General features: G+C 38.5%; 2 protein-coding genes across 2 annotated transcripts in view; one reads left to right on the top strand and one right to left on the bottom strand.

Moving 5' to 3' along the window:
- The window catches only part of EFCAB9 (EF-hand calcium binding domain 9), a 6,079-nt gene extending 5,663 nt beyond the window's left edge, over positions 1-416 (top strand). The window contains exon 4 of the mRNA XM_019535381.1: positions 229-416. Coding sequence (XP_019390926.1) covers positions 229-333 — 105 coding nt within the window. The 3' untranslated portion in view covers positions 334-416. The remainder of the gene's footprint in view (positions 1-228) is intronic.
- A 4,645-nt stretch (positions 417-5,061) lies between these two features.
- UBTD2 (ubiquitin domain containing 2) overlaps positions 5,062-13,474 on the bottom strand; it is a 51,273-nt gene continuing 42,860 nt past the window's right edge. The window contains exon 3 of the mRNA XM_019534722.1: positions 5,062-11,854. Coding sequence (XP_019390267.1) covers positions 11,457-11,854 — 398 coding nt within the window. The 3' untranslated portion in view covers positions 5,062-11,456. The remainder of the gene's footprint in view (positions 11,855-13,474) is intronic.

The raw sequence follows: 13,474 nt of genomic DNA, 5'->3' as shown, positions 1-13,474 counted from the left end.
TAAAAGTCACTGAGCAGTGCATTACTTAGTAAAGTGTCTATCTGAGATGGGTGTAGGGTATTAAATCCAGATCCCACTTCCTCAAAGTGTGCATAGAAACAGTATTGAGCAGGATTGAGGAATCCAGAGCCCTAGTTGTAGATCAGGTTCATGTCTGAAACTAGGGTTGCACCCATCTTCACTATCTTGCTAAAATACTATTTTATTTTTCTCTCCTTCAAAAACTAGTCCCTGAACTACAAGGAGTTCAAGATGTTCACAATCTTCTGCATTGACAGACAGCAGAAAAAGGAGGAGAAAAAAAGTACCATATTGAAGAAAAGTAAAAAATAAACCTCACCAAAATAAATACCTACCCATTCCACTGGTAAAGTACCCGGGTTTTATTTAAAGTAGGGCCCCAGATAACCACCTTCCCTAGCAAAAGTTTTTGGGTGAGTTTAACACACCAGCTAACAAATGGATAATGCAAGTAATGGCGCAAACCATTGCCCATATGTATAATTTTGTCTCATACCATATGAAAGTGCAAAATTGCATCTGGTGTCATTCCATATGGAATAGCTGATGCAATTTAGACTTCCGCCTCATGCCTCATATTTCACCCCCAATAGGGTGTTGATATTGGTGTCACTCCTTCCCTGCTATATCAAACTGCCTGAGTTTCGGAGTATGGTGACCTGGCCTATCCCCTGAATAGACTGTGTTTGCTTGAGACAGAACACCTACCCCAACACACCAATTTTACCTCCTTTGAAGATAGATGAAATAAAGCCAACAAACACAGCTGGATCATCCATCGACCACTGGATTCACTCATTTGTGTCTGCTTTTTCCTCCACTTTACTGTTTTCTGCTCCATATTAAGATGTTTCTATTAAAAATAGTGGAGCAGGGAATAGGATTTGGCCAGTCTCCCTGCAACCTTGTTACTTTTGTTGTGGAGAATGGAGTCAATTGCAGGGAATGCCATTTTCTTTGTTAAAATAATTAAAATTAAATCCATGTGAAAAGAGAACAGAAGGGATGGGCTTTTCTTATGTTAAATATTTACCATTCATTGCCTGAATATAAAAAAACCCCAGTTTAATAAATCCAATTCCCTGTTTCACTGTATGCTTGCAACTGGGATACTGAATTCAATAGCATCAGTGCTTAAATTCCATTGAACTCAGTTTGAAGCCCCACCTAATATAATTAAAAATGTAAGGGCATAGCATGACAGCTAAATAAAAAAAAAAACAACATTTTCCAGACTTCTGCCAAGGGTTGTTACTTTAACCTTAGTGTAGGTGTGCAACTCATGAGAAAAATACCAGTTTATGTCTTTCCCCAAAGTCACAGAGCTCTGCTCTAAGCAAACTGAGGTAATTAAGCTATTGAAACCTTAACCTTTTGGGCTTGTCTAGAGAGAGATGCAGGTTTTAGAAGTAAGCCAGGGTGGAATAGTGGTGATTAATCTGTTTCTCTCCAAGTCATTTTTTATAGCCAAAGATATCTTACCAAGATTAATCTGTTTCTCTCCAAGTCATTTGTATAGCCAAAGATATTTCCCCCCACAAAAAAAGAACTGGCCAAATTTTTAACTAGGTACCCCTCAGGGCTCCAATTTTAGACCCTGAATTACTGCATTATCTGAGGTAAATCCACACCAATATAACAAAGGAGCAGAATGAGACCTTGAGCTTCTGTACTATGTCACTATACTGCTGTTGTCAATGCACCCTATCAAAGGCACAGCATATGCTAATGAGGTTTTTTTGGTTGGTGTAGGTAGGTCACTTCCCTGAATGATCTAAATTAAGCCAATAATATCCCTTTTCTGCTGATACAGCTTCACCTACCCCAGGGTATTTGCCAATATTCCAAATGTCACTGTGCCAGCAAAAATCTGTAGTGGTGTAGACTAAGCCAAAGACTCGCTTCAACTCAGGGTTGTTTTACTTTCTGCTGTAACGTGACCCATGGGGACCAAACTCAGGCAAGTCTGTAACACAGTGCACACTAGTCCTACTCAGGGGCTTGGGACTAGAAGGAAAGAATACAAACTTCTGATGGGATTTTGGAAGGTAAATACCGTATTGGAGTCTGGCCAGGATAGCAGGGTTAACACTTTCCCCAGTTAAGCCTACATAGATTATGTAGTCTGGTATAGAGAGAGATAACTGAATATCTACAGATGAAAGCTGGAGTATATTCACAAACACAAAGCACATTTATCCCATGTCCATTAGGAATGTGTGCTAAATGCCCTCAACACTATAAACTGTATACGTCAACTATAGTCACAACTACAGCAGCTGCACAATGGTTTGTATTTAGTTTTATATACACACAAGTGCTAAGTGTAACCAAGCTCTGGACCTCACTCTTTTTTCCAGAAGCAACCAAGACTGAGATTCAGCTATTATGTACCTTTTGACTTGAAATTCACTTTCCCTTTAGACCAGTGGTTCTTAAACTTTTCAGACTTGAGGCACCCCTTGTTATAGACTTCAGGTACTCCTTTAACTTCTGGGAACTGAGTGGCACCCCATTTAAAAAACTTATGTATTACTTACAGTGTTTACCTCCTTAAAGAGGGGCAAGAAACGGGGGTGGAGAAGTAGCCAGGCAGGGACAACCTGAGGCTTCCCTTATCTGCTTATCTCCTCACACCTGAAGCCTATGCATGCCTTTGTTTGCTTATCTTGTCACACTTTGCTTATCTTCTCATATTTCCTGGGCACCCTTCATGGGACCTTGCAGCACCCCTAAATACAGACATTGGATTTATGGCACATTATAACCTGCCTGCCATCCAATAACCCTAGACCTGCAATTTGCATATTGGCTTCTATTCCATCCAGGTGAATACAAAACTACAGCAGACTCTTCCCCCTATGCCTGAAGAAGGGTATTTGTGCCTGAAAGCTTGCAAAGAACAATTTTTCCAACTATTTGGTCTAATAAAAGATGTCACATTTACCCAAAGAACCTTCTCTGCCTACGTCCTTAGACCAACACGGCTACAACCAACACCCCACAAAGAATGGAAGTTGGTATTCAAGTCTTGAAGATATGTTATAAGCATATCTGTTCTTCCCCTACCACAAAAGGAAAGAAAGCCATAAAGGACTTCAAGAACAACCCTTATGTTTATTTCTTTACATTTGGTTCAGCTGGTTTTCCTACATTGTGCTATGAAAACACTCAAACCTTGTACCTATTCATGAAGAAGAGTTAATGGAGGATGAGAAAGGGAGTAGATGAACCAAAAAAGGATAATTCATAATTTAATCAAGTCTACAAATTCTGGCTTAGTTAAAAGGCCATAATGATATTTCATTCTACAGGGCAACTACACCATCCAAATAACCTGGGGTATTCAGAAACTTCCAAATACTAGAAAGTCTAAGTAAGTACAGACTGTCAAAAAAGACCAAGGCTGAATTGATTCAATCTTTGCAGGTCAGTCCAGGCTGCAGAGATTGAATCAATAAGCAAGTGAACACACATTCACTTTTGATTCCAGAAATGCAGCCACATGCCCGCACTGGGCCAGGCTAGAAGCCAGGGGGCACTGCAGCACACCTCCCCGCTCAGCTGGAGCAGACAGCTTGGGCCAAGGCTAGCCCACCCACCCTGCAACAGGAGGTTTGCAGGGCAGATGCAAAGCATCCTTGGATGCTGCAGGACTGTGAGCTAACTTGAATCTGGAGAAGATCTGGGACAGAAGTTCAGTAAACCAATTTAACTTAAATTAGTTAAGTCTGATACTATATCCATCCAGGTGTATCTGACACCAGCTTTGGCCATTTTGAAAGTGGTTCATGTGCACTCACCTGCTGTGTTACAGATTTGAACTAGTTTCCAACATCTTATACTGATTTATGTGTAATTTCTGTCCCTGGCCAAAAAGTGTAATCAAACCACTCAGTGTTGCGGTGATGGAGATATTGCTGTATTTTGTGGGTGCTGGAGTAACTTACCTTTTGGCCTCTTTTCTGTCCTTCCCCAAGAGCTTGTTTATTTAGTGGTTGCAAACCTTATTTCCCAGAAAGATGCTGCTTGATCATGGGTGTCAAACTGAATGGCATGGAGCTGGATTGGGCATGCAGACTGGCCCTGCATTCTGGACCCAGCACATGGGGCTGATCTGGTGCAAGTGTCACATATACCGTATGTCCCAGACTGGCCCCATGTGCTGCGTGCAGTGGGTGCCTCCCCAGTCCCCTGTGCATACAGCACAGGGGGTGAATCCAATGTGCACCACGTGGAAGTCCAGTCCAAGACCCAAGGGCAGCATTGCAAACCCAAAGATAGGGCTTTGCAGGGCATCTCTCTGACACCACTGTGCTAGAAGAATTTTTTCATATTTATCTTTAGGATTTTAGCATTGTAACCTTCTATGGCTGGCTATCTATCTGTCTAAAGATTGGAGGGATACACCAGAATCAAGTAACCTAAACAAAAAAATGACACCGAGTTTGTTTCTTAAGGCATGGCGTTTCCAGTATTAATTTTATTTTTAAATCCAGGAAAAAAGTTATTTCTTTTTGCCTTTTTTTTCCTTTTAAATACAGGGAATTTTATACAGCATGTCCAACTCTTAGAAATTCATGATGTTTTGCTCTCATTGTTATAGATATCTCCTATGTAAAAATTTCACATAATTTACATTTTAAAGACAACCTACTTGTGCTTTGCAGTTTATTAAAAAATGTGTGTGCACACGAATGTGATATGTCAACCAAGTAACAAAGGTACAACAAAATATACAATGTATCTTAAATGTAACCCAATGTTCACAGCATCTCCAGATAGGTGAAGACTTATTTAGTGGACTGAAGGAACCAGAGCGTGTCTTGCACAATGAATAGGTTCAGTTCTAAAAGATTTAATTTTATAAAAGTTACAAGAAAAAAAAGTCACATCACTGAAATTCCCTCATCTCTCTCTCACAACCTGTTGGAACTGTGTTGTTTTTTGCATCAGTACCAAATCTAGCACCTTATCCTACTTAATATGAATATTTCTTTGTTACATGGCACGCACACAACAAACTGCGTACAAAAAAGATTTACCATAAAAATGAAGATATTTATTCAAGAAGTACAAATTTGATGGTACCAGCCATCTTTGGAAGCCACTACCATGAGGCAAAGAGGACATAAACTTAAGTCCCTTGCTCATAACATGTGAAAGTGAAGTGTTTTACAAACTTCCAGCGGACTAATGCACAATTTTAGTCATTGGTCAAAGTCCATCCCCAGTTTTCTGACATTCCCTGGACTTAGAGAGAGGCACAATTAGGGTCCTTCATATAAGACCATATTCTGTTATTTTAATAAAGCCACATCAGCTGAGATTTCATTTGCTTTAAAATTTCCTTAAGCCATCCTCCAGTCAGATTCAAGCGGTCAAAAAAATAAAAGGGATTAAAAATAAGAACAGTAATTACTAACTAGAAAAAAACCAAAAACTTTTTGGAACCCCAGATAAACCAGAAATTTAAGGCAGGAGTCAGGATTTTAAGTTCTCTATTTGCCACGTGGTTCTGATCCAATCATCTTCATTTTTTAATGTACAAATACAGCATTCTATTGGATAGATTCTCAACAAATGGCTCTGCTCAAAAGGATAGCAATACACTTTTTCATGGACAGCACAATTGACATATTTAAGAATAGTTTCAAAGTCCATAGTAAGAAACCCAGTTGGGTTAAAATCCATTGCCTTCAAATTATTTGAGTTTTTTGTGGTGTGTACACAATTATATTCCTCTGGAAGGATAAGTATAGCCCCAAAGACTTTCAGGGGCTATACTTTACCATTTCCTATAGAAACTGCATCTACACAGCTGAAGAATATTTAAACTGATGAAACATGAAAGGAGAAAATCCATTTGCAAAATGGAGCAGTTAAGAAAGCTTTGTGAAAATGGAAGTTCTGAACAGGCAGACTCTATACAGAGCCATTAACAGACCAAAATGTTGTAGTTGTGCAAATTAGGCCATTCATCACCTTTGGGACAAAACAGAAACAAAGTTGGTGGAAAAGTCTGTTTTAAATTTCATCAAGTTCCTAAGAGGGCTAAAAAAAGTTTAAGGGGCAGTGCCAAAACCTACTACCTATTTTCTTTCCTTCTCTTTTTAAACAGTTTGTGGACTGCACAAAATATACCCAGTTTCCAAAAATCAAGTTCTTTAGACCTTGCTTCTCAAACATCCAAATTCCCTACTCCAAAAAAATGCTATGCCCAACATTAACAAGCAGTTATCCTCTAGGCTTATACATTTGGGGAAGTCAGGAGAGAAAGCTTGTTTCACTAATGGAAATTATTTCCATTTCAAACAAGTAGAGTAGATTATAGGGAGAAAAAAAAAAAATCAAGAGTCCTTTATAAAAAGTTTTTTTTAAACGTAAACATTTTCTGCATAAGGTGCAAGGCCTTTAAGAACATATTTACAATGACATACAAAAGATTCTGAGAACTATAAACCAAGAGTCAGAAATGAAACGTTAGCATTTGCATTTATGAATACGAGTGAGATGGACAAATGTATAGCATTCAATTTATTAACACTTATGCAGCTAAAATGCTTTCACAATTCTCTGGTTCAAAGCAGCCCATCATTGCATCAACTAATAGAATTTTTTCTTTTTCTTTTTTAAAAATTAACAATGGATAGATAGATGCAGAAGCATGTATGATATATCTATATTTTATCAACAATAGGCCACCTGCTTTATCAAATATTATATAAATTGACCATGTTGTTTTCTCATGTCAATGTGAAGCCTGATTGGTTCTCCCCAAGTGAAAAGATGCAACTTTTTGTGAAAAACAAAGGGAGTCTTTTATTTCAACATTACTTACAGCCAGCCAACTACCATTAAAAACTAGAACTTCATTTTCCAAAACATTTCCCATCTCCAGAGGCAAAGAAATTGTTGGTTTTAAGCTGAAAATGTTGTTACTGTCCCAAATAAGAATTTCCTGTGTATTCCATTATTGTAATACACAACCGGCTAATGAAGTGGTCCATAATCCAAACTTACATGCTATGGATGAGAGTAATTGCTTGTTCTTTTTGTGGAAAAATATATGGGGGTCCCTGTAGCAGAGCTAGATATTTGTTCCATTTCTAGTCATTCTTTTGCAGCAATATAGATGTAGTGTTAGTGCTCCTTGACCTTAAAACTATATCAGGAGTGGAGAAATCAGCCAGCCCCTTCTCGGTCAGGGGTAAGTGACACTTTTGCATTAACAAGTACAAAAAAACCCTCAGAACTGTGCATAAAAATTTAACCCACTGGAATCACTTAATGGCCAAAGTTAATCAAGAGTGACATACAGTGGACTTGTGGGTCGAATGAAAACTTTGTCCTATTGCTGCTCATTTGTCTGTTCTCTGTTTTACCTGATGTTGTGTTTGTTATACATGCATCCCTGGTTATATACTTGTGGCCAAGGACACTGTACTCTGTAATGCAGCACTTTGGGCAGGATGCCAATGCTATAAAATGAACACCACACTTGTACTACTACCTGTCAGCTAGTCCTGACCAAATCTGAATGTACGTATTAAAATAAAATCATATACACCTGCATTTGCACATATTTACCTTCCTTGTGCAATGAACAGAAATTGTTCGGTTTGAGACCATTAGGTTTTCAGGCCAGCAGCTGGCAAGACTTTTTCACTGCGTTGGTGAGGGCAAGTTTGTAGCCAGAAGCTGCATTTTAACATGCATATGACCCATTCTGCTCCGAGATGCACGTACAAAGATCTCACCAAGTGCAGTGGACGATGCATAAATTCAGCGGAGGGTAGAATTCAGTCCCTTGCATTTGTGTTCATAGAAGAGAATTCTGCATGACTACCGAAACCATCCATCTTACAGATTAGACAGAAGTGCAGTATTCCTTCAATGTGTATAGCCACATTTTTGTCTATATAGGATGCGTTTAACCAGTACCACATACCTACATATGTATGCTCTCAGAAACTGTCTCCTCTTCTTATTGGGAGAATCATTACACCTTCTGACATGTATTGCATGACATTTCTTTGTTTCCAGTTGGGTGGATGGGGGTAATATATAGCAGTTTATCAGGAGGACGGAGAAAGTTAATATTTGCTTTCATATCTAAGAAAATGGTTTTGCCATCAGATTGCTTGTTTTTTTAGATGTGTGCTTGCAGGAAAAGAGAACAGAAGGAGTGAGTAAAGGAGAGTATATTTTTAGAAAATGGTTCCAGCAGTGATCATAACCAGAAATGCTCACCCCTACATTCATGAAGACCAATCAAAGGTATCATATCTATTCATACACCATATCCCCCCAAATAATACAGACAACTTGTTTTGAGAAGAAAGACTGAAAAAGAAAGATTTTTTCCAGAATCTTAACTGCTACATCATGGGATGAACATAGCTGAATGCTGGTCCCAAACAAGCGGAGTGCAGTCAGAACTACAGTTCTACAGCTTAGCAGCAGTAATAGGGTTAAAACAACTGTGACCTTGAAGGATGCACTCTGCCCCTCCTTTCTGGACAAGGGAAGAAGCCCATTGCTTCATGGCAGCCACTAGGCTTCAATTCTGATGCAGAAAATCCACTTCCCTGCTTAAGACACGCATCCCAATTTTTGAGGGCTGATATTTGAGGGAAAGATGCATATGATATGCAAGTAAATACAGAACTTAATACATCCTCTCCTCAGTCCCCTTCACTAAATTATTTTATGTAAAATCTTGTTACATGTTACAGTTCAACATTCTACAGCTGAAGCGTCTCAAACTATGTGTGGAAATTCATTCAAACTGTCAGAAACTTGTATTATTAAAAACTATATTTGGTAACAATTAAACTGTGTGTGAAAATACATCCTACAAAAGGATGGGAGGTACAAAATCTTTTTATCCTAGTTACAACTTTGCTCCTTTTGAATAGCTGTAGCACTTTTCCCCTCTTCTAGAAGTGGTTACAGGGAAACTGTGTCATAAAAACAAGCTAAACAAAGATTTATACTGTGTCTTAAAAGACGTGCTGCTCCTGGTAGGAAATTACTACCCATCACTCAGATAAGCATAGCATCTCTTGTCTTACCAAGCACCATTTGAAGTGTTAAAACCCATGAAATTTTAAGGCCTTTTTGCAGAAATCCACTATTAGTTTTCCCTTCAGGAAGCAAAATACATACTGTGAAAGATTCAATGTGTATGAGCTGGATTTTGTCTTAAAAATCCAGAGTTTACTGTGAAAGTTCAATCACCACTATGGGCAAAAGCAATTCAAAAAAAAAAAATTGTATAGATCAGGGTTTATTTGTTTAACTTTTTCTCATATTAAAAAATAAATGTGGAAGTCAATTTAGTGTTAATGAGAAGTAAGAGATTAAATACAGGCTCCTTCATGAGAGCTGAGTCAATGCACTCCATGAAACTGTTGCCAGGCTTCAGCCTTCCTCAAGTAAATGGTCAGTAGTGAATTTTGCAAAGGAGCTTTCTGGGGATTTTTTTGGACACATATAGTATGGTGCCTAAGATGAAACTTAAGTTCATGCTTGTATATCATGAAGTAAAAAAAAAAAAAGAAAAAAAAAGGGATCTTGGGGCTTCCAAAGAGGTAGTCTAGTGCACCAAACACACTGCGCCACCTAGCTACTGAAATGTATGAAGCATCTGGGTAGTCTGGAAGGTCTCACGAGCTTGCAGTCCAAGTGAACTGTGCTCGTTCCAACTTTATATTGCAGTTCGTAAAAGAAACAAGCTCCTTCAAGAATGTGAAATTAAGTTTTATGGCATTACTAAAGCAGCTTTTCACTGCAAGTTTAAAAATGTGTATACTAAAAATGACTCTATTATCACAGCGAATTAAGAGCCACACTTGATGCGTGTAGATTTAGGGATGGAAGAAAGAAAATAATAAAGGCTGAATAGATAAAATAGGAGTTTGGGAGGAACAAAGTAATTTAAATGAGCAATGACTGTAAACTTAAACTTGGTATTTAATAGGGATGGGGCAAATTGTTTCAGTGAAAGAAAGACCACAGAGGCAGAAACGCAAAGAGCCACTAAAGGAACAAATTCAGTTTCTTTTTTAAGCAAGACACTACTCAGTAATTAGATTTATTTTCTCAACATCCTCTTCAATTTTAATTTTAATAGGTGAAAACTATAACTGTTGTCCAAAACTTTAGGAAAGGGATTTATCTAGTCCCACAAAAAGGGACTCCTTTTGCATTCTGAAGGGAAAAGCAAGAGTATTAAACCTAGGGACTATGTCCTGAGCTGCCAATGCAGTGAGGATATTTCCAATTTTATTGACTATAAAGTCAGCAAGTCCAAAACAGACCTTGAGAACAACTACTATTTCTACAAGCAGTCAAATGAATAACTAAAACTTAGTGTGCTTTATATTTTCTTTCCTACCATTTTCCACAGTGTGTGCCATCTGAGATTTTAGCAAGGAGAAAACAGCAATCAGTCATGTTTGGGTATAACTGAGATTAGACTATTACAGCCTGCATACTAGTGTCTGCTGATAAAGGTCATTCTTCTGTTTCTTAATCCCAGGTCAGTGCATCTTTTGTGATCAGCTCGCCTTTTGTTAAGTTTGTTTTACAAGCTTGAAATGTATGCAGTAATTGGGTAGGCATGTATTCAGATGCCAGTCAGCCCGAAACTGTAGGACAAGTTACCCTAATAGCAGGTAAGTTTACAGTACAGTACAGTACAGTACATTAATGGTTTTTTAAAGTGTACATTTACTAAATTATTGCCCAATGCTTCAGAAGGCAGCATTACCAACACACTGAAGCCAGCAATGGCATGGGACTGTGTGCCAACATCTTGGAATGTACTAAAATTTGTTGGTCTGAACATTAAGAGGAGCCACATTTAGGGTGGAACACAGAATTAGGAAGCAACAAAAAGATCCATCCCTCTGTCCAACTCTTTCCGGACAAGTTTCACTATGTCCCAGGAGTAATCTGACAAAGCATGAGTTAAGCCAAAACAGAAACAGCTAGCAGCCTGGAACTACCGTGAACAGCTATGCTTCTTGGATGAACTGTAAGCGGTGCTGATTTCCTGAAATACGACCATTTGGTTTATTTTTATTCTAATAAAAGTGCTCTCTCCATGCATCAGCACACTGCCTACAGTTCCAAGTGTCACTACATTTTTATTAAGTGACAAATCTCTTCCCCACCCATATACCCTACATCTCCTTCATTGCTCTTGCTCTGCATTTCTTGTGAGGGTAGATCAGGCAAATCCCAAGGGACAGTTACTATTTTTTGTGTGTGTTTGTTTTTGCAAAGCTCCATCACAGATGGAATTCTTTTTGCTGGTCTTTTCTTAGAACCGATCCTTTAGTAGGAAAAAAACCCCAAAATGAGAGCAGTGAAAATAATCCCACGTGACAGAGAAGAAGGAAAGAAGAATCAACAAACAAGAAGGATCAGTTTTCCACTGGGGCTGGGTTTGCTAAGGGCTGGCTCACAATGACTTGCACCACGTAGTCCTTCGGTATTTTCAGCTCCTCCAGTTTCATTTTGTCTGCAAGCGGCCTGCCTGAAAAGAACCAGCGCTGGCTGCTGGGCTCCATTCCCTCCGCTGTATGTAGCCGCCTCTTCATGTGATACACCGTGTCCATACTGCGGACCATAAGTTTGAGGTCTTTGCCTGTGGAAAGACGTAAGCGAAGCTGGCATTCATGCCCAGAATTGGGTGGTGGATCAGGAATATCTAGAGTCTCTAGGTCTCCTTTCTCCTCTATCATGTTGATGGGTGGGGCCAGGCAGTAGACTGGAAGTTGGTATCTGTTGCCCAGTTCATCATAGCACTCTGTAAGAGCACCTTTGGGAGAAAGAGGAAAAACACTAGTATAAATGCCTATTATATTTAAAAGCAAACCACCAGAAATCTCTGAAACTCTTGTGTTCATGTAGAGGCACAGCTTAATGCCATGTAGGCTCAGCAGCCCCTGGATTTGCGGGATATAAAGTTATATAAAAAGCTTGGGGTTTGTTAAAAAAACACAACAAAGAAACTATGTTTCTTTCTTTTTCATCAGGGAAAGATGGTAAAAACTGAAAGAAAAAAGAAGTAAGCGTAATTACTTCAGTGGTGGTGTAAGAACTTAGAGAGATGTTATTCTCTCGTACACTTCATACAAAATGAGTCCTTTAAATTGAAATGCAACTCACAGATTCAGCTCACTAACTCATCCCAAAATATTTGGGGCATTTTGTGAGTTTGATAAATTACAAACCTAAGCCAGTTACATCAGGTTGTGGGTGAGCCAGGAAAAAAGGCACAGAGAAAAGAAAATTTGTTGCAGAGGCCCTCCACCCAGCAAAAATGCTGAAGTTGGCTCAAAAGATTCTCACTGCTAATGGGAGACTTAATCACCCATTTAGATAGTTCTGCCAATCCATGTAGAAGAGAGCTGAGTTATCATCACATAAAGGTACGAAAGGTAAACAGGAGTTTACAGAAACAATTAAAAATCAGAAAAAGTTTTGAATCTATAGTATGCTACCATATATCTCAAACTTCACATTTGAATCTCATTTACACCACATGCTGTTCTGCCATAACGACAAAGACATTTAGCAGTGAATGTAAAGTTATCCATTTTTTAGCCTCAGATAGTCATTACTCATGTTTCAGATAATGATCAGATGAAGACTCAGGAGTTTTACAAAACTTTCAATAGGAGTCACAGCTTGTAAACAGTACAAAATAATTCTCACCACAGAAGTCCCAAGGATTGCATTGAGAAAACAGCAGCAGCACTTTATCTTTAGTACTGCAGTTTAAGATTTAAGTAACTTACAGCCTAAAATTTAAGCCTAGCTACTTATGTCACAAACCACATTCATACCATTAATCAGGAAAATGAAATTTGGAAGAAATGACAGTCTTTGATTCCATAAATTGGAATAGAAATCACTTCTCAGTGGAGGTAGAAAGGATGCATTTGCATGCCAAGGAAATGCTGCTACTTTGTCTTGGATTTACCTGTTTTAATGAATTTTCACATTCTTGCCCCTAGATGGGGCACATTCACTGGCAGGATTATCCATCCTTTTGTAGTTACAAATGTTTGAAGATGAGCCAAGTCCTTGAGCTATAGAATATTTAAAAAACGCTTTGACTCTGCAGTTCTGCACACACTACCCCAACTGTTCCTCATTAGAAATTAAGGCCTTTTCTGGTTGGAGGCTTTTTTTCATGCTGACAGCAAGTTGCCTTAAACTTTGCTGTTTGATCAGCAAAAATTACTGCAATATGAAATTATAACTTGGGGACATACCATATAGCTTATTTCATTCTGACAGTTGCATCTGATGCCACAAAGCTACTTTCTTTGAAACAGAAGTATACATGTTTCCTCTTTTAAAAAAAATCAATTTTTAAAGACTCTTTTTTATCTCCTTCCTCACCTACATAAATTAAACATACAAAAATTGT

This window comes from Crocodylus porosus, unplaced genomic scaffold (assembly GCF_001723895.1).
Source record: "Crocodylus porosus isolate Cpor-Errol unplaced genomic scaffold, CroPor_comp1, whole genome shotgun sequence".
Taxonomy (NCBI): Eukaryota; Metazoa; Chordata; order Crocodylia; family Crocodylidae; genus Crocodylus; species Crocodylus porosus.
Note: the sequence above shows the minus strand (reverse complement) of the source record. Positions and strands in the feature narration are given on the sequence as shown.